General features: G+C 38.2%; 1 protein-coding gene across 1 annotated transcript in view; it reads right to left on the reverse strand.

Annotated features, from left to right (window-relative positions):
• The window catches only part of LOC145984147 (tubulin alpha chain-like), a 192,201-nt gene that overhangs the window by 18,974 nt on the left and 149,895 nt on the right, over nucleotides 1-23,332 (reverse strand). The window contains exon 3 of the mRNA XM_083117612.1: nucleotides 253-457. Within this exon, the coding sequence (XP_082973738.1) occupies nucleotides 253-457 (205 nt within the window). The remainder of the gene's footprint in view (nucleotides 1-252; nucleotides 458-23,332) is intronic.

The following is a 23,332-nucleotide window of genomic DNA, read 5'->3' on the forward strand; positions in this document are numbered from 1 at the left end:
ACGGTGGAAGCGGCCCCGGCGCTCACCCAGCGTCGAATAACATGGGTACCTGGGGGAAACCCTGGGGGGTAAAGGCGGTCAGGGGCGTGATGCTGATGATCACATCACCCCCACTCACGACTGGATCAAGAAAGTGTGGGGCTTTACCCCCACACCCCCTATGCGCCTTCATGGCGTGGTGCTATGCACAGGGGAACACTTTACCTTTACATACATAAACTGTGAACTTTCAACTTTATTTAAAGCTCTCACCTATTACTGTTGGTTCTAAATCAACAAAGACGGTCCGAGGCACATGCTTGCCAGTCATGGAACATGAGAAGAATGTTCCACACGTCATATCTGCATATCCTGTGGTGCCATCAGGCAACAGCTGATGTTCCAGGCAATACAACTCCCAGCAAGCATTTCCTATTTCCACCCCAGCCTGTCCAATGTGAATGGATATGTATTCACGCTGAAAAGAGAAAAAGAAGGACCAATTGATGAAAAATATACATAGCATGTGCACTTTGATATTGACAAGATCAGTATGGAATTATAGATATATATTTGTAGAGTAAATAATAGCAACAACAACAAATAAAATTTGCATCACTGGAGGATTACTGGAACCTTGTCCAGAAAGACGAAAGCAACATTTGGAACTGTTAATCATTGGGTAAACTTGGAGATGTAAGGCCTTGGATAGTCATTTTTAGGGCTGAGCCAATACTACTTTGAACTGATACCGATACCGATGCCGGTACTCTTACCAATTCCCACCGATACTGATACCGATACTTGAAAATTGCAATAATTAAAATTTGTTCAAAATATTGATCAATATCAGTGTGTAAATTTTCTTCTCCAGTTATATGCATCAATTTACCAAGAAATTTGTTTTAGAATATTCAAGAATTATATCATACTATGTTATGTAATCATAAAATATAGTTTTTCATGCAAAATTGGTGCAAAATGAAAATAAAGTTTGAATTTTTCTTAATTTTCAGGATAATTATACTCCTTGAAAGTGTCGAGCAGCATTTTTGCCGACCCCGTGATAGACCAATATGCCGGAAAAGTATCGGCTGGTACTGGTAGATGAATTCCAACTGATACTTTCCGATACCAATACCACTGGTATCGGCTGATAACGATACATCGACATTGGTATCAGCTCAGCCCTAGACATTTTATGTAAATTTGCTATACTTTACTTACATGAAATTGATTGTGAACTTCCACTGGACACTGATAGTAGTATTTTGCACCCCTATCAACTATATAACCAGGGACATTGCTTTTGGAATCAAAAAACACTTTTTAATCATAAATGTCACTTTTAAGAAATAGTATCCATATCTCCCCCCCCCCCTCTCTCTCTCTCTCTCTCTCTCTCTCTCTCTCTCTCTCTCTCTCTCTCTCTCTCTCTCTCTCTCTCTCTCTCTCTCTCTCCCTTCTTTCTTTCTTTTTCTCCTCCTCTCCCACTTATGGCTAAGCATGGCAACAAATAAGAATGAGTGATTATTAGCTAGATGAAATTCATGAATGGACACTGCTCACAATGAATACACATGCTCATACTGGGATTTGAACCCAGGGACTTTGGTGGTGAGATCTAAAGTCGACCACTTAATTAGCTCTCCCATCACGTAGGTTCCTTTGTCAGTGTATTTTAAAAATTGAATCAATCCTTACCTTATATTGGAACCAAGTGACACCATGTTTCTTTCTATTTTTTTTATTTTGCCTGAGTGGTTCACAGTATTGAAAAGTGGGGACAAAATCTCATTCCCTGAATGCAGTTTTAAAGGTTATTCATTGTTTGTGTGTTTTTTGTTTATTTTTTGTTATCATTGTGGACAAATATATGTCATTGCATGGGAATAACCGTTGTCTTAGAATGTCCTAAACAAAAGAGTACTAAATCCAACATGTTGAATGCCACAGGTGCAGCTATGTGGAGGAGGACAGCTTTTGGACATAACCAAGCCAGTATACAGACATATAAATCAATATATTCTTATTTCATAGTGTTGTATGGTTTCTAATGATTACCTGATTTTACCCCACCCACAGAGCAAAATCAAATATTTTGACAGGTGTATATTTTCAAACAAAATATCTTATTTTCTATTAGTGCTGTTCATTCCATGTAGGTTATGGCAACAGAACACATTATTGACAGAAAAGTATATTAGCTGCTTGGTTTTGCTCCAGTTTTGCTTATGTTAATGTTCTCTTATTTGCATGTGCATGTACTTTTTCTTAAATAAATTATTGACTAGTCTAAATACATTTTTGAGTGATCTTAATGTATTATTTTATTTCTTTCTTACAGAAGTATTGTAATATTTACCTGTTCAGCTGAGTTCTTGAGTAGTTTGTCTGAAGCCATGGAGAAAGAAGAAGGTATGTAATATGATACTTCATTTGATATTAACTGATACAAAAGACTAGCTCTAGCTTTCTTTTTCATTTGTTTTTTTTCTGTTCTGATGATTGATTGACATGTGTGTATGTGTTATCATTTCCACAGACAAATGACATGAGAAATTCTGGGTTTGATCCCCTCTGAAAATCCAAAAAATTGCCATTGATCCAACATTGTGAGGACAATTGAAGAGTTGACATGGAAAAGGATGTAAGTGCCAAAAAGTAAATTTTTCAGGAGAAACATCCTTCTCCATGCAACGACCCTGGAGTTGCATCCGATGCCATCTTATGGCATCAGTGAGTACTACATGCATGTACTCGGCACTTCCATCTCTGTCCAGGCCATTGGAAATGGAACATATTGTTGTCCATGCAAAGTTGGATTTTTGACCAGTTTGGCAGTTGCATCCTTTTCCTTGTCAAGGCTTCAATTTAGGAGCTACTTGGAAGGAAAAAATAAAGAGCCCTTATCAAGAATGCCAGAAACATCAATGGGACTTAATCTGACAATGTTTAATTCAATAGTCATTCGTTAGGCCATGCTTTTCAGGGTTTCCCTTATCGCATAACACTTGAGCAACTATGCATTCAGTTGTCACTGTGGAATTCTTTTATTGTTAGACTAAATGCCTAAGTTGTTAGGTTAGGCTACCTAGGTTTAGTTCTTTTAGCATAAATAATACTTTTTCAGTGTATTTATGCTAATAGAAACAAAGCTAACAGACTTAACCTAACAACGTAGGCATTACGCGTCTGACATCAGAATGAAAGGTTGCTCAAGTATTGTGTGATAAGGGAGACCCATGCTCTTCAAAGGGTTTGATAATATGAGTGTATGTAATTTAACTGAACTTACTAATCAATTAGTGTCATTTTTAATGTATCTTGCCATTAATGTCTTCCTTTTGGGGTCAGGGGACTATAACAATTGTTGTTATAGAGCCAGAAACTTAATTTGAGTGAGCATTGTGGGCAGGCATTTCCCAAAAGTATATAGGGGGGGGAGGTAGGGGAGAAGGAGAGAATGGTGGTCACCTAAGGAAGATCAGCAAAATCCATGAAACTAGCTGTCAAATGGTGTTGAAAAATATACATTTCATAGATTAGACTATCTCGTTTTGTGTGCCCCATGCCATTTTTCTGCATCTATCTGCATAGTTAATTGAAATATAGAATAGTAGACACGTTACATTGACCAGTATTTCCCACACATATGCATAATGGCAGTGACTTCAGTGCTCATATGAAATACATTGAATACATAAATAATGACATAATTAAAAAAAAAACATCTAACTAGCATCTGCATTCATATATCTAGCACAGCATGAGAATCATTATGAACTTAGATCTTATAAGTAACTAGCTGATTGCCCGGCATTACCCAAGTATTTATTTATCCCAATATTCTATTAGACAGGAAAATAATGAATTCTAACTATAGTGTAAAATTAACTTGGAGTTGAACAGCATTGGTAGTGTCACTATTCATCTTAGCGACCTCAGAAACAATGGTTTCCACACTAATATCAGTTGTTTTCAATTATTTTTACATGTCACCCCTTCCCACTCGCACCCCTAGGGTTTGCCAGGGCTGTCTTGGAGTTGAAGGGCATTGGGAGTGTCACTATTCATCTTAGCGACCCCGAAAACTATGGATTCCATACTAATATTGGTCGTTTTACATGTCACCCCTTCACACCTCCAGCCCTAGAGGTGCCAGAGGTGTCTCAGAGATGAAAGGCATTGGGAGCAAGCCTGCTGTTAGGGAATGCAAGGCCCTGTGTGAATTATATCCACAAGGCCCCTGTATTATGAAAATTGAAAATATCGACATCATTAGTTTTTCGCAAAATTCTATGCTAAAGCAAGCATGGTTATTAGTATCATGTAATTATTATCTAATGTTATATCCACGTGCATGTTCGTCGTGTCCTCTTTTACCACCAATCTAAAATTTGACACCCTGTAGTGGCCGCGGTGGCTCAGTCGGTAACACGTCTGACTACCATACTAAAGGTCTCGGGTTTGATCCCCGACCAGTTCAAATCCGGGAACTTTTCTAACGTTGGAAGGTGCCCCGGTGCCCACCCAGCGTCGAATAACATGGGTACCTGGGGGGTAAAGGCGGTCAGGGGCATGATGCTGATCACATCACCCCCACTCACGACCGAATCAAGAAAGTGTGGGGCGTTACCTCCACACCCCCTATATGCCTTCATGGCATGGTGCTAAGCACAGGGGAGCACTTTACCTTTTTTACCTGTAGAGGAAGGTGTCATCAAGGTAAACAACTTTTCTTAATGACTTTTGCTGACTGAGACCTCGTTTCTGCTCTATAAACCCTAGAATAAATATCCTTTGTGTTTGCAGCCATGTACTGCAAATTTATTTCTTATAGGCCGAATCTGCTGCCACACACGTGTCAGGAGCAAAAGAAGCCAGAATAAGCATCAATTTTACTTCTGCCATGGAATTCGTCTGTGAACCAACAACTGACAAGTGACCTAAGTTTTGCAAATTGACAACCCAAAATGAGTTAACACGTATAACAATAATGTGTATACCAGTATTTTTGTTTTATATTAATTGCAATGTCATTTTGCCAAAGAAAAAAATGCAAGTTTATGTAACAGCAGAAAAAGAACGTGGCAGCAGACACTACCTTATTTAAAACCGACGGCCACTCACCTGAGTCTAGAAGCAGAAGTAATCTATCATCTGGTGCAAAATATGAAATACACTCTTCCTAGCAATTTGTTCCTACATTGCCACCTGGCTCACAGAAGAGTTAAATTTAAGATCACCACTGCCACTGGCACTCACGGCTGAGACTAATCACCAACAACACTAATACTAAACCCAAGGATTTTGCCATTTTTCTCCATTTATCCATCGTGGCGGAATTTGAAGCAAACTGTATTTAGAGGTAGTAACATTTTTTCAAAGTCACCCTTCTGACTTTTTAAAAATGCGTCCCCCTTCTCTCCTTTTTTATAGCCTTTTGGAATCCTGATTAAAATTTATTAAATCTGTCTCATTCCCAAGATACGAGTATGTCATTTCCCACATTCGCGATTCTAAACACTCGTACACACACAACTGTCTCAAACAGTGGTGTGGCGTGACTTTTTAAAAAGTGTTACCGGCTATCAGTACGACATTTATGCCTGCTAGACGTTATTACAACCCCCCCCCCCCTTTTCGGTAAAGAAAACATTTCTTCGAGCTAGATATTTGTTCATTTCGTTCTTGTTTTGCAATCAGCACAGTGATTTATCTACAAACACTCCTAGATAGAACTACCACTCATGAGACAGTTACCACGAAAATCCAATGAATAGTGGTAGACCCTTGTCAATTCTTCATCTGTCTCCGTTTCTTTGCAATGAGCTGCGAAGGGGAAGAAGAAGAACCACACTTTTCTCGGGTCAGTTTGACGTTTGTGTGGTGAGCACTGAGCAGACGACAAAACTCCTTCATGGAAGGGAAACCCAGCTGTACGTACTACTGTTGCCAACTTAGTATTTTGGAGCAAGGTTTGTCCAAATCACGAATCACACCAAGGAACTATATTTTCGTCTATTACCTAACTGGTCTCAGTTGTAGTTCAATCCAGCCTTGGCTCTGCAGTCTGCCTCTAGTTGCTTCACAGAAATTGTATTCCTATTTAGGCGGGATTTAGCTCTTTTCTGCCAATCCAATGTAACAACGCTGGCTGCTTCGGTGGGTCTGAACGGCAACAGGGCCCCTTAACAGGTATATGAATAACCCAATAAAGTCCTTTCCCGCTCTTTCCTTGCATTGGCGCCCTCTTCTCCCTTGTTGCCTCTTCAGGATAGCGGAACGGCCTCCCTCTTTGCTTCTGTCGGCTGCAGAAAAAATGTCCTAGGCAATATCTACTCGACAGCAATGGGGTTCATTAACATATTTAACAAAGTTGTCATTTTATTGAAACAACTTTTTAATTCTTTACATTTTGCTGTTACCTGCGGTAACACTGGCTACATGCACGCCACGCCTCTGGTCTCAAACAAGAATGACAAGGAAGGTAGATAATGATTTCATTGACTTGAAACTTGTTGGGACTTAGGCATAGTTGTAGAATCTGGCAAAATCTGCAAACGCCCCTTCCCTGGGAGTGTTTGTCAGGAAGTAAAAATAAAATATCTGCAGATCTTTATTTCTATTCATCTGCAGGGGAACATGCCGACCCAAGGCCCGTTGACCTGCTCACCGCCTGCTTTGAGAGGCCTGTTTATAAAGCCCTTTTTTGGAAATGGATAGAGATGTATAGTTTGACGTCAGAGGGATGAAAGGTTGCCACAGAAAACATAGAACGTACCTGCTTAGAAAGTGAAGCAGGGCCATAGTCAGGTGGGGGCCACGGGGGCTCAGCCCCATATGAAATTTGGTAAAACTGCTCTATAAAATTTGTTTGACTTGAAAATGTAGACAGCAAATATCGTTTTGCTGAATACTTGGCAAGGTTTATCACATTCTTTCATCTGATTTACGACCCAAAGTCAAAGTAACAGATTGTAATTAGAATATTCCCTTGGCTTCAGCTACGAGTGGGAACAAGGGGTGTGTGCAAGATATTGGGGGAAAAAACGTAAAAAAATCATTCATTGAATGATATTTCTACATTTTCTGTGTCCTCTATTAACTTAATAACCCCCCCCACACACACACACGCACACACACATATGGTACTGTTAAACATTGGACTTGCTTTACAAAGCTACCGCTGATAACCTGTGACCCCAACCCCTACCCCAACCTGGAGATAAATTCTGGCTACGAGCCTGAAGTGAAATATGCTTGTGTATTTTTTTATTATTATATTCATTTGTTTCTTCTGATAAATAAATCTGTTCGCAACTATATGTTAAAACTACTATAGTGGAACCACCAGCAAAAAAATCCTGCGCAGACCCGCGACTCCTGGCCACCATGATCCCATGACGAGGAGAGGGGCAGGGTGGACCGTGCTTCCTTATGGCTCGAGCTGAACAGATCGAGGGGAAGGTACACGAAGGATTTTAGCCGAAGGTCATTCTATAAAATATAATTTAGAAAACCTGATATTCATTTAACATGTTTACTTCGAACAAGAAGTAGCGAAATCTTATTGAAAAGACAAATTTGAGGTTGGAAATTGTAAATTTGACTTTTTTTTTACACAAGAGTGTTACAAGTGCTGTTTAAAATCTGAAGTGCTTTGAATACCATCGTATAAGGGACTAAATAGAGATGAATGCCAATCCTGTGTTGCGAATTGCCCAAAGCCCAAATGAAAACACCATGAAAAAAATTCCTGCAAACTGAGTGCTGTGCAGTCACAAGTTAGAGTCAATTTTCTGTCTCTTTAAGCACATTGTAACGATGAGAACGAATGATGTTTAGATGAAATTAAAGAAGGAACACTCACAGAAACACCCATGTCCACGATTATATGAAATTTATGGATACTCACAATGAAATGAAAATAAACACTGAAGAAGCCCAGGACAAGATTTGAACCCGGAATTTTCGGTGGGGTTGACTGCTCAACCACCTTGACCACTAAGATGGGCTCTAGAGAACTCAATAAGAATGCCCTAGATAAACTTTTCTTGCCAACTTTGTGGGATGGAGAATTTTCATTAAAAAAATAAGGAAACTGAATGATAAGCATGTCGCGACCCAACCTATGTTTGACACTTAGTCCGGAGACCGCGAGTCCCCTTCCTAGGTGCCATGGCCAAGCTGAAGCTAAATGGTTTGATTCCAGGGTACGTGTGATCGGATCGGTTTTTTACCCCCAACGAATAGCCAACTCGTGCATAAAGTGACGTTGAATAATAATAATAATAATAATAATAATAATAATAATGAATAATAATAATAATTGATGTTAGCCAGCGGAAATGCTTTGCTGACTTAACGTTGTACAAAATATTAATACCAATAGTTATGAGGATTAGTATTCTATTTGTATAAACACAAATCATAGTCAAATCATAGATAACAATAATGTATATTATATAACACACAAAAAGATACATATTACACAACCCCTCGCTATCACTCAGCATTCACACACTCATTCAAACTTCAGGGGAAAGATTACATTAAGATAAATACATTGGCCCTTTTTTCTTTTAACACCATGCAATATTTAGTTTTTCTTATGAAACTTAAACTGCGCCCGAAGACGTTAAATTGCTTAGAATTAAAGATACTTAACTTTCATTTGTGCGTGCTCATTACATTCTGCCAACGGGCATGACACGTAAACTTTTTATTCTTGCAATTTATTAAAACATTTAAATAATTGTTGTAGAATTATCACTAATGCGCCTTGGAACTTCAATAACATTAGGCAGGGCACGCAACTTGTGCAACATAGATATCAACTGCAAGGCATACATGTTTACAGAATAAAAAATGAAGACACTGATATATGAATATATGTTAAAAATAGCACGCAGTTAATTTACTTCCTCACTTAGCAAACTTGAGAGGTGATCTCTGCAAGAGATACATGATTTGTGCAGTTTTAATCAAATATTTACCGAGTAAAGCATATAAGGTGACATAAATAAAAATTATTACTCAACAGCTCGGTGCAGAGCGTGGAAAAACAACAGTATGCTGTGAATATCTCTTCCGAATTAGCAATTGTCGTGAAATTTAATCAATAGCTTTGCGACTTTTAATTTAAATACTGGTATATTTTCGTCCAACGGCCGATCTTTGGAGTCTTGGGTCGATGATCACTCACACATATACAAAATTAACAGTAGTATACTGTACCATCTCGGCATTCTAGACATTCCAGCGACGTTTACCGTAGTCCTCTAAACGACGGCATGACGTCAATCTGCGGTCCTCCTCTCGACACTAACACTTCCACACGTTACTTCTTTGTAGCGGCGTTTCGCAAACTTCTTGGACACACCTTCCTTCTACGCTTCGACATCACGGCGATCATAGAAGAGGGAAAACTGCCTCTCTGCCATCTTGTTTGCCTCATAATGGAGTGATTAATCGCTTCGATTTGTCTCTCTCTCTTTGCTCGGGGGACGGCGAAAACGGGCGAAGTTTCTTTACCGGGGGTATTCGTGGATTCTCACTGCTAATCTGACACGGGTCGTCGGCGTCGTCTCAAGATGCAGTAGGTGTCGCTTCGTCTCTCAATGTTCTCTTCTAGATTGTAGGTTTAAGTGAGGGCTGGTGTCGCTTCATCTTCCCATTCCTCTCTCTTTTTCTCTCCATAGAATTCTCATTGGGTGTCGGCATCGAAGTACTCAATGATGCTGATTCGGCTGGCAGATTTCGGCAGTATCATTACATGGCTTCAAATTGGGCTGCGGACGTCATTTGTGGCGGCGAGACGTTTGTGGCTTTCGTGGCGCTTCTGGCGGCATTTTAGTGGTGTGGCACCATGACGCTGGGCGGCGATGATCTGCGGTGTTGGCTTTATGCAGAATAGGAAGACCCATGGTCCCCATTCTCTTGTGATTTAACCCGCCATAGTTGTATTAATGTTCCTCTTCACAAAAAGAATAACACGAATCCAGTGCACAGGTCACTAATTAACACTGCATATTTATACAACTAGTCACTGTCACTCACTCATGCAGGGTAAAATACATGGCGCCTTAAAAAAAAGACAAAGTCCCGAATCTTTACTCCGACTGTCGCAGAGGTGTTGTCGGTTCGAAAACTGGCGCTAGACTGTATGTGTTTGTCCATTCTGCCACTATTTAAAGACGACTTGAAATTTCGAATTCAACAGACTGACTTTTAGGTGCGGAAATCTGAAGTTACGACGTTGGTGGTCAAGCGTCCCTTTTTTGCTTGGTCCAGCTTCTTCAAGCACACGTGTTGCGTTAGAATGGGGTGAAAAGAATAGTTCTACCTTCATCCGGTACGTAACATGTTCCTCCAGTAATTGGCCTCCCACATGGACTTTTCTGTCGCCAAATGCACAAAAGTCGCTCAAAACAGTGAAAGATTTATCACAGCACATTGTTAGTTCCGAGCTCCTACGACCAAAAGGGGGAAAAGTCGACAAAAGCAGAGAAACACAAAAGCTTCAGAAACGTGGTGTTTTTCTACCGAAGCTTCAAGAGGATATGAAGGTTACAGAAAAATATAAAATAATGAAAACCTAGGATATAGAATAATAAAAAAAGTAGGTGACAAAAACTGATTGTCATAAGCACACAAATAAACTTGCGCCACAAGTAATGTGAACAGGTAGACAAAGTCATGTATGATTTACAACCAATGTATTTACCAATTTATGGGGTCTAAGGGGTGATCCTTCCACATAGGACACCCGATTGTCAACCTCACTTCCACATAGTACACCCTGGACTACATTTTGCAGACAAACGAGGCTCTGGCGACTGGCCAGTATAATTCTGTGTGTTGTTGTTTGTCCTTATGTGTGCTAAGTGCCCATTTACAGCCTCAGCTTTTAACAGAAGTCAGAATATTTTAAGATTTTACTTATGCAACGTTAGAGTTGTTATTTGTAATGGTAAGGCGCTCGATCCCATATAATGTGACGGGTGCAAAATAGTCCTAACACACCCAAAATTTTAAAATCATATTCAAAATTTACCAATTTATGGTGTAGTTTACGGGGAAAATTAATAGCGCAAATGTAATTTGGGTTTATCTTGGATTCTGAAGAATAAATATTATGAAGATGGCAGATTGTTCTAAAAAGAAGCGATAGCATTTTTTGAGAACTCGATATTTAATCATACTGGGATGAAATGATGCATAAACACTGAACATATCCATAATTTCGAAGTTCTTCACATTAATGCTGCTAGAAACAACTCCAGCCCTCTGAGGGCCAGGGCATGCCAACAGATTTTCTTTGAGTGGTCCGTGGTCTGCGCATCGAGTCCCATCGCTGCTATTTTCTGGCTTTGGAGACCGGAGACCACCACATCATCTTTTCAAGCAACTCCTCAATTGTCCTCATGATGCTGTGCCAACCCGAAATTTTGGGGGTTCCAACCGGGACCACTCGGTCTAAAACTAGAGCGCTAACCACTATGCTACGTGGGAGCTATCTTCACAGTAATAGGTAAAAAAAAAAGGTAAAGTTCTCCCCTGTGCTTAGCACCACGCCATGAAGGCGTATAGGGGGTGTGGGGGTAACGCCCCACACTTTCTTGATCCGGTCGTGAGTGGGGGTGATGTGATCAGCATCACGCCCCTGACTGCCTTTACCCCCCAGGGTTTCCCCCAGGTACCCATGTTATTCGACGCTGGGTGGGCGCCGGGGCCACTTCCATTGTTAGAAAAGTTCCCGGATTTGAACCGGTATGTTTAATTTTTTTTGTTTATCTAAAGTATTTTTTTTTTCTAATTTCAACTACCATCGTCGTCACAATTAGCCCAAAGAACAGAAAAGTGCATCATCTTCTTATCATTTGTTGCTGATTTCCCTACTTGTTTTAGGAGTTTTTATTGCCTACAAATCTGCACCCATACTCCATACTTTCTAAAATGAGAGTGATACGTGCTTTGCACTACTTGAAGTACCAAACACTCGAAGACAGTTTCATATTACCGACAGAGAAACCTTGCTGCGGTTGTAAACACGGTGGCTCGAAAAGAGCCCAAGCAGTTGGTCCTTCAGGACTGTGATGCGGCCTCTTCTTTTCAGCTTTTCTCAAAGTGGCCAGATCATAAATTCCAAATGCGGGGCAGCACACCCTCATATGTGTTGTCCCTCGGCTTGAAGAGTAGACAAATAACCATTTTATGGTACCTGTTCTCTATCCAGCATTAATATATGACAGGAAATCGAGGAAAATTGGATTCACAAATACGTCGCTGTTCCTTGTCGGCGAATTCTGAATTATGAAAACTATGGATTCCACACTAATATTGGTTGCTTTCAATTATTTTTACATTTCACCCCCTTCCCACCCCCACCTCTAGGGGTGCCAGGGGTCTCTTACTCCCACAGTATTTCTTTCAATATTGCAAGTGATATGTGTACCAAGCTTGGTTGAAATCGCTCCAGGCGTTCGAGAGTTATGGTGGAACAAACACACGCACATAAAAATCCATTTTTATATATATAAAGAAGATTGTAATTTACATTTTTCGTTAGCATGAAATGTGGGAAATGACTGTCACTCTGACTTCCATTACCTCCAAAAGTAAACTTAAGTCTTCGTGATTTTATTGGGCAGACATTTATTCTACAGATAGTGACACATGCATGAAATTAATCCTATAGCATTCGTTTTACCTGGTTTCTAATGGGTCCCTAATTACATACTTGTAAGTACATTTACCACCACTATATATGATCGCAAAAATTATAGGAAAATTCCTCTAAATGGAAAATGAGTTCTTGCTTCTTTTACTATACACAAGGGAATAGCGCTCAACAATGGATCAGTTAGGCGTATCTAAATGTAGAATGTCTGAACCAGCTACTTTCAACTGTTTCCCAGAAAACTATCTGACTGGCATTGCTCCCCGCATTCCTAGTAGTACAATCTTGAGCAGGGGTGCCCATCCCCTCAAGATCCAATGTCACATCCCCCCCAAAATCATGTCACGCGTCCCCCCCAAATCATATCATTCATGCCCTCAAACCATATTGTAATCACCACAAAGTATTTAATTATGACAGCATGTCTACTTAAAGATAACTTTTCCTTAGCTTTACTGAACACTATGCTTGATCTGCCCCTCCTTCCTAAACAGAGGTGCCCATCACTTAAGACTGCCCCTAAAATCGTTCATCATAATCCCCCAAAATAGTTTGGATGGATACGTAATAATTGATGTTGCGGGTGGGTTTATAAAACTCACACTTTGAGTATTTAACACTAATTCTTACACAACTAAGATATAGAAAATTCAACCTTGGCAAACCAAATAACATTCTCCAGCCCTTTGACCAATTCAATTATTGTTTCACGAGACATTACAGAATTCAGGAGACAACATTCTTATCTAACTAACTAACTAACTAACTCCCTAGCCTTCTTAAACCTGAAGGTTATGGCTGCAGCAACACAGGCCTTCCATCTGTCCCTATCTTGAGCAAGTTCTATATACTCTTTTCCATCCCTACCAATTTCCTTTAGGTCCATCTCAACGTTATCCCTCCATCTTCGTCTTGGTCTTCCTACAGGTCTCTTACCATCAGGTTTCCCAACAAGAATCCTGTAAACTCCTCTTTCCTCTCCCATTCGTGCCACATGCCTGCCCACCTAAGTCTTCTTGATTTAATCATTCTAATAATATCTGGACATGAATACAAATTATGTAGTTCTAAATTATGTAGCCTTCTCCACTGACCTGTCTCCTCATCCCTTTTAGGTCCAAAGATTTTCCTAAGGATCTTATTTTCAAATACTCTCAATTTATGTTCCTCTTTCAATGTAAGGGACCAAGTTTCACATCCATATAATACTACAAGCAAAATTACTGTTTTGTATATTTTAACTTTCAGTTTCTTAGATATTAAACGAGAAGACAAAAGTTTATGAAGAGAGAAGTAACATGCATTTCCTGAATTAAGCCTCCTTTTTATTTCCTCTTTAATATAATTTTCATTTGTTAATATTACTCCTAAGTATTTGAATTTGGAAACTGGTTCAAACGAGTTGTTATCAATATTCATTGTACATAACATATCAACAACATTCTTATGCTCAGGGCAATAATATAATACGGTTCCCCTTTCAAAGAACTTATCCCCCTTATTCTTGGGATAAATATAATAATTTTTGTAACCCATAACAATAATTATGTGGATTTTATCTTCAGTGCAAATTTAACTTGTAAAATTAAAATTTTCCTGTGACAAGAAGTTAGAGATGTGGATTCGATATATTTTTGTTCCAAATGATGCACCTCTGACGAACTAAATTACATTAATTTTCCAAATTATGATCTAGCTTCAAGCTACTCCAGATTCATCATGGGGAGAGGAGGGTCATGCATTTATTGTAAAAAAGACTCAGCAGTAAGAGAATGCTTAAAATTTGCTAATCTAAATATTGAAAAACAATTTGAATCATGTATTGTTGAATTACCTAAATATTGAATTGTGGTAATATGTGTTTATAGAACTCCAGATAGTGACCTGAATATTTTCATAAACAATTTAGACATTATCCTTAATCACTATCAAAATACCAGTCATGAGGTAGCGGTAGTGGGGGACCTAAATGTATACTTCCTAAAGAAGAGTATAAATAGTAACCTAACCATATTACTCAATACATACAATCTAAAAGCTATGGTAAAGGAACCCACTAGAATAACAAAAAGTTCCAAAAGTGCTCTTGATTAAATCCTTATAAATAAATATGATTCCCACATGTACAGTAGAAGTTTTTGACACTGGGTTCTCGGACCATCTTGCACAAATTTTTGCACTCTATAATATAACTACAAAAGGGAATAGATGTAATGCGGGTTATAAAACAAACTTTGAAACCAAAAGATAATTCAACAAGAACAAATTGGACTATTTCATGTATCTGTTAAAAAGGGAAGACTGGAGTGATGTATACAACTGCAATACTGTAAATGATGCTTGTGACGCATTCCTATAAAGTGTTCACATTTTACTCTAATGTAGCATTCCCAAAACAACTAATAAAAAATGAACCACGTAGAGAAAAAAACATGGGTTACAACTGAAATTGTAGAAGCAAGTGAAAGAATGTTCTTAAACAAACTTAAAAGGGAGGGAGATATAACAGCTGAATTTGAGACATACTATGCTAAGTATAAGTCTGAATACCTAGAATTTGCTAAAAACAACAAAACAAAACACAACGAGAACCTTATTAGAAATTCTGGCAATAAAACAAAGACAATGTGGGATATAGTAAAGAGGGAAACAAAAGGCAATATTATAAATACGGAAAACATCACCCTAATGCACAACAGTCCATTAAAAGTAGTAACAATGTTTAATAAATATTATGTGGGAATTGCACAAAAAATAACAACTTCCCAAAACAATAAAAACAAGGTAGGGGAACCTGTCCTAAAATGACATATGGTAAGGAAAATATGCTCTAGCAAGTGTATTAATTGCAACTCTTTGTTTATTTTTTACATATTAAGAACTCAAAGCATTACCTTTTATATGGTACAGTTAAAAATAATGTATGTTATGTTATATGCTCTTTACAAAGGTTTTTTGAAAAATTCAAGTGTGTCATTTTACCTGAGGTACTTAGATAAAATGACATACCCATTTATAACACGTAATTGAATCTTACATACCCATTCATATAACACGTAATTGAAACTTTTTACTGGCAGAAATCGCAAGTAAATGTCCTTGATGTCTTTGGTACACCAGCACACTCATTGTGCACCCACATTGAACTTTGTATGAACTTCAGTCATGTTTCCTTATGTTTCGAATGACTGAATATGTCGTTGCAATAGATGCATGGTGCATTGTCATCACTATCATCTAGCTCAATATCATCATCGTCATTATCATCAAACTGAAGTTTAATTTTGGCTTGTCGAGGTGCCCGTCTTGATTCTAATAGTTTCTTCTCTGCAACTTTTGTCTTCACTTCTGTGAGATAAGGGCTACCTGTTAAGACTTGTGGCCCTTCATGCTTCCTTTTTCTGGAGGACCTGGCCTGGGATGTAGAGGGTAGTGGTGATATGTCGATTGGTCTGAGCAATGAGGGTGATGAAGTTGCAGTTACAGATGTGGTACCACAAGGTGATGGCATTGCAGGATGGCGGAGGAAAAGATTGTGCAATTTCGATTACGGGAGTCAAAGCTGGAGATGATTATGATTCGGCCGCAGTTTCAGGTGTATCAATTCCTGGCTGGGTCCCACCTTCAATATGCCCAGTCTCTTTTTCATAATCCTGATTAGACCTTTCAGTTGTTGCCGCTGCCATAAACATATGGTCTGGAAAGACATCAGGATTAAAGGGCCAGATGCTCGTTTCAGAGAATCCACGAATGGCTTTGCTAAAAGTGGCAGCTTTTCTATAAGCCAAAGAAAATAAACTGCCAACTTGGTACTGTGTTACTACCCTCCCGGGGTAGTTTTCAACCATTTGCGGACTTCTTCATTGTAATGTCTTCAACGGGCCAAAACACGTTACGTCTAAGGGTTGAAGTCGATGTGTCCATTTATAGCACGTTGCATATTGTCCTTATGCCATGACTGTCTGTCAGTTTTTCTTACGTACTCTCCAACCATTATTTCTGTAGCCTATAATAATAATAAAAGAAAAAATTCAGTCTGCTGTCCAAAATATCTACAATAATTCAGTTGCAATAGTGATTTTATTAATAATTAGGGCTACTGTAGGCATTACTGGTATTATTTACACATTGAACAACTTTCAACACTTACATATTTTATGCCTTGGCAATAATAGAATTAATATTAAATGTGTAGGTCCACAAATTATTTACTCTGGTAAAATGACATACTATGTCATTTTATCCTAGTTAAGAGTATGTCATTTTACCCTCTGTCATAACCTCAAACAAGTGTGTTAATGCTCGCGTTTATGAATACTTGAAAGAATTTACAATGGGTTTATAATATGCACAATATAACTATTTCCTTACCTTATTTATACAAATGTTGGCCCACTTATTGTAATTGTAGAAATCTGGCATCAAACAATGATCACCGCAAACTTTTACAACTCCGTATTTAAGGATTACGCTCCTGTTCCAAAATCCGTTACACAATGACACCGCCACTCACACAGGTTCTTTGTTGTCTACTACAGTACACAATCAGAGACTGGAAAGTGCTGGCCCTTGCTGCAGTAACGAGAAACTCAAGCTATGTCATTTTAGGACAGGTTCCCCTATTCAAGGCAAACATAAACTCTTGTCACAAAACAATGCATCCAGTCTCTACCAATCAAATAAAAGTGATCATCAATAAAATGAAAAGTAAATGGTCCTGCAGTGTAGATGAAATACCTTCCACAATTATTAAACAGAGCAACTCTCACATTGCCCAACCACTGTGCCATATAGCAAATCTGAAACTCTCAACAGGATTATTTCCAAATAAAATGAAAGAAGCCAAGATAAAACCCATACATAAGAAAGGTGATAAAAAAAGCATGGAAAATTACAGACCAGTTTCATTACTCTCGCCATTTTCAAAAATGCGTGAAACAGTCATATATAATCAAATCACATCATTTCTTAGCAAATACCATATCATGAACACATCTCAACATGGATTTTGTAGAGGAAAATCAACGGTCTCAGCTATATTTGAATATCTAGAATACATGAGGGATCTGTTAGACAATAGGGACCAATGTGTAGGCCTGTTGATTTGACGTAAGCTTTTGACTTAGTGTCTCATAGTCAGCTACTGAACAAGCTAAATCAGTATGGAATAAGAGGGAAAGCAAATGAGTGGTTTCAATCTTATTTACAAAATTGTACCCAAGTCGTAGAGATTAAGCAGGTAGATGAAAAAAGTAGGTGTACAACAACATGTGTCTCAGAACAATGCAAAATAACATGTGGAGTTCCTCAGGGATCTATACTGAAACCAATATTTTTTGTGTTATACATAAATGACTTACCAAAAACCTAAACTCTGCAAGATCTGTCTTATATGCAGATGATACAAGCATGGTGATGACTGGCTCAAACAGTGATCTTCTTTCCAACATTAATCACACAATAGAGGATCTCGATAAGTGGTTCTCAACAAATAAACTAAAACTGAATGTCAATAAAACTATAGCAGTAAATTTCATCACACAAGGAGTCAATCATTAGGTAACCCTTCTATCATATTAGAAAACAATGTGGTTAACTATGAGAAATCTGTTAAATTTTTAGGGCTGTGGATCAACAAAAATCTTAGCTGGGAACCACAAATCAACTATTTGACAGGCAAACTCAGCAAGATAATCTACACCATCAAGGTAATAAAGGCTACCACAAATTTGGGGACAATGAAAACAATTTATTTCAATCCTTGTTAACATACGGAAATTTATTCTGGGGAAATGCGTACAAGAGTAGGCAAATCTTTATCTTACAAAATAAAGTTATATGAATCATGATGGGGGCATGACCAAAGGAATCATGTAGGAAGCTGTTCAGGGATCTAGGTTTTCTACCACTCCCATGCTTGTATATTTTTCATCTGCTCTGCTATGTAAAAGCAAACTTATAAAATTTGTTTAGGTGCCACCATGACATACACAATTACAACACAAGAAATAAAACTAACTTATTAATGTCTGTAACAATACAGTTCTATATGAAAAAGGACCTAAATACTCAGGGGCTCTCTTGTAAACCACATACAAAACATTGAAACCTACAAAGCTTTTAAGAAAGATCTGTACAAATACTTACTGGAACACTGCTTTTACTCATTTGATGAATATCTAAGCTTGCAATAATTTATGTATGTACATATATGTATGTATGTATTATTTCTTAACAACTTTCGCTAATTCAGATCTTATTAAAAATAAAATAGGTATCATAAAACATAAACCACATTATACTATACTGATATTGAGGCATCTCAATGTGCATCAGAGGTAACATTTTCATTGCAGACTTTATTACATTATGTTGTACTCAACAATATTTTATTATATTCCACAGTTACCATGTATTGTATTGATATCGTATTATTGTATTATAATTTTACTATATTTTACTGTAACCATAAATTGTATTTCATTGTTTTATTATACTACATTGTTTATAATATTGTAAACAAACTGACATGTCCGATATCACTGGCTGTATATGCAAATAAGTGATTCGTGGATGAAATAAATCTTATCTTATCCCTTTCTTCTACTTTTTTTCATGTTCTCAGAGTTTTCCTAATACTATTTCATTATCTTGTCTTATTTCTCCTATTTCCTGACTTAGCCTATCTCGATGATCATTTATTTTTTTGGATCATTTATCCTCATTTTTTTGTCTAGTTTCTCTTTATCTGCTCTTCTTACGTCACCTATTACTCTGCTTAAGTCATTCTTGTTACACTTACAATTCAAAATTAATTATTCTTTATCAAGTTCCCTGCCTTCTTCCAGAAACTTTATGCTTTGAAAAATTTCTGGCAACTTGCAGTCTTGTTCCCCTTTATCAGCCTTTCTCTCTTCCCTATCTTTTCTATTTCACCCTCTATTATTTTTATTAAATCTTCCTTATCTTTCTTTCTTTCCTCTTTTAATTTCTTATTTCTGTCTTCTAATTTCTTATTTCTGTCTTCTAATTTCTTATTTTGATTGATTGATTGATTGAGTTGGTGTTTTAAGTCCACTTTATGCACAGTAAGGCTAATCGGGACTGGACCTACAGTTTAAAGTGGGATCCGAACCACTTGTGCCTCCACCGGGTATCGAACCCGGGACCCCTTGATTACAAGGCGACGACGCTACCACTGCGCCTGATTTCCTATCTCTACCCTTCCTATCTTGCTCTTCTATTTCTCTATTCCTTTCTTCTCTCTGTTCATTAATTTCTCTTCCTCTTTTTTCTCTGGGTTTTTCCAGTATCTGTAGCACATCCATCAATGTAACCTCCTTTCCTGCAGTACTTGACATTGCCTTTGGCTTGCATTTCATACACTTCAATTCTTCTGAAAAATGTGACTTCTTGGACTGAAGAAACTTAGCACACTACAAATGAAACTCCATTGAGCATTCGTAACACTGCACTGCTTTTTACTCCATTCTGCTAATATCTTGGCAGCAATTTAATTGGGTCATCTTATACTTATAGTCCTCAATGATCTGTTCTGAATTCCCAGAAGAATTTTCTTAAGAATTCTTCTTATTTTCTTCAGAAGTCTCTATCGAGGAAACTGAAACTTCAGCCATTTGAAACTGAATTGTGTTTGCTGAAAACACATGCAAATCACATGAGGTGAAACTACACATGAATCATGTCCACTGAAGCCACACATGAATATCATTTCACTAATCGGCCAATCAGAATTCCTTTTTGCTTCAAGCCATCATGATGGATACCAAGAAATTCCTGTTACATAACTTAAACCTCTGTACAAGGAATTTAACCTGCTCTCAGTGATCAAAAGACTGGCAATCACTAGACATGGTAAACTAAACTCTCAGTTTTTTTTTTAATCTAATAAAAAGTTTTTTCTTCATGTACTCACTTAACAATTTACAAACTTAAAGACCCATAACGGTATTATGCTAGATTTCTTCATACTCCTGTTATCTCATTGCTATGCTATTGTCAGACTGTTGATAAAATTTATCATTTTGTAAATTTTTTTGCCAGATTGACATCTACAGGTTGGTCTACTTATCCTAATGCTGATTGCCTGTGACCTTAAACAGTTGACAAAATAAAAAATGAAGAACCTCAACATTCCAACTAAATAACATACAAGACATTAACCCTTTCAGCCCTGATTTTTTTCGGTTTCATAAAAGAAAATTTCACCATACTTAAAAACTTGTTTTTTGGAGTAAGGAAACACAAAATTTTGAAATTTTTGTTCAAAGTATAATATTTCATGAAATACAAGATGTGCACTTTTGTGTACAACAGGTCTCAATGGTAATTCTTCGTAGTAGTGTTCCGAGTTGGTTATTATACGTATTATAAGCCATGCAATATAGTTTATATTTTTGCAAATAATCTCCATCACTATGTGGACCATCCAGATCGACTTCATCATAATTACACAATTCACTGTCTTTCAATATAGCTTCATACAGAGCATCTTCATCAATGTCTGATAAATTGTCATTTTCCAAGCAGTTCAAGAGGCATTCGATTTCCTTCTCTTTCAGAAATGTTTTTGGTTTAGCACAATGTTTTTTGTCTTTGATTGATTGATTGAGTTGGTGTTTTAAGTTGACTTTATGCACAGTAAGGCTAAACAGGACTGTACCTACAGTTTAAAGTGGGATCCGAACCACTATGTGCCTCCACCGGGTATCGAACCCAGGACCCCTCGATTACAAGGCGACGATGCTTCCACTTCGCCATCGGAGAAGGTACGATGTTTTTTGTCATGTGAAGGGCCTGAAAGATAAGAAAATATATGTAATTTACTTATTTTGTTCCTTACACAGTATCAGATGCAAATTAGGGTTATAGTTTACTGCAGGGTGTCTTCTTGATTCTTACTTAACAAATTGGAATAAAAATACATTTACTTTGTAAGTAAAATTTAACCCACATTAGTATGTGAATAATATATGTAATGTATTTAACTCCAGTTGAAAAATATGGTGGTCTAGTCTAAGCTTGGAATTTTTCTGGTTTTGTCCCCGCATAAGCGGCTTTGGGGTTCACCTAGTCTCAAATGAATGGGTACCTGGGGGGAAACCCTGTGGAGTAAATGCTGCCGGAGCATGGTACTTATCACATCACCTTCAAAATGGTCGAGATCAAGAATGTGTTGGACCCTACTTCCACATCCTCTAAATGTGTCTTCATGCACTGTGAACTTTACCTTTATCTTACGAGTAGAGAAATATAAAATGAATATTCTCTGTGCACTTTTATCTTCCTATATTTTATATTTTTATTTTTAGACAATATGCAAAGGAGTATTAGGGACTCCCACGCAGTAAGAATAGGATAATGCAATAGTTATTTTTATGTCCAACATGTGACATAAAAATCCCAATTTACAAAATAATATCTGATAATACGAGGGCAATTCGGAAAAAACCTCCGTTTGGTTATCAATGACATACATTCATAGATACAGAACTTGTATTATATACATTTGAGACTTAGAACATGACATTACTTTTCAACATAATCATCATTCAAATTGAGGCACTTGTCATAACATTTTACAAGGTTTGAAATTCCTTCTGCAAAAAAATCTGCCGCCTGGGAATGAAGCAACCTGCTAACAGCATCGTGAAGCACATTGTCATTGTCGAAGCGGTGCGATGCAAGCCACTGTTTCATGTGCCTGAAGAGGTGGTAGTCGCTCGGTGCCAAATCTGGGCTATAGGGAAGATAACCAAAAACATCCTAGTGGAACTGCTCCAAAAGTTCTTGAGTACGTCCAGCAGTGTGCGGGCGAGCGTTATCGTGAACCAACACCACACCGGAAGTCAGCATGCCCCGACGCTTGTTCTGGATAGCTCGTCTGAGTTGTCGTAATGTTTCACAGTAGACTTCTGAAGTGATGGTCGATCCACGCTCCATGAACTTCACTAACAGTACACCTTTCACATCCCAGAAGACTGTTGCCATAACCTTTCTGGCAGACAATGTTCGCCGAGCCTTTTTGGGTTTCTTTGGTGAGTGCGTATGTCCCCACTCCATTGATTGCTGTTTGGTTTCAGAGTTCACGTACGACACCCAGGTCTCATCGCCAGTCACAATTCTGTTAAGGAATTGTTCTCCTTCTTCGGCATAACGCGACAGAAAGACCAAAGCAGAGCCCATTCTGTTTTTTTTGTGCTCCTCCGAAAGGAGTTTTGGAACCCAACGAGCACAGAACTTGTGGTACCCCAACTTTTCTGTCACCACCTCGTACAAAACAGTCCGAGAAAGTTGGGGAAAGCGCAGAGAAAGTTCCGATATCATGAACCGACGGGCTTCACGGACAGTTTTGTCAATTTCCTGCATGAGTTCGTTGCTGACTACTGATGGGCACCCACTTCTTGCTGCATTGTGCACGTCGGTTCGTCCATCTTTAAACATGCGACACCATTCACGTACGACACTGTCACTCATCACGTTTGGTCCGTAAACATCACACAGTTCGCGATGAATCGCAGCCGCCGAAAGATTTTTCGCACACAGAAATCGAATTACGGCACGCACTTCACATTTGGCGGGCTTTGCTATTGGAAAGTTCATTTTCAATTGTTGTAACGGACGAGTGAACTGCAACACAACCTT

This window comes from Lepisma saccharinum, chromosome 2 (genome assembly GCF_977018435.1).
Source record: "Lepisma saccharinum chromosome 2, izLepSacc3.1, whole genome shotgun sequence".
Lineage (NCBI taxonomy): Eukaryota > Metazoa > Arthropoda > Insecta > Zygentoma > Lepismatidae > Lepisma > Lepisma saccharinum.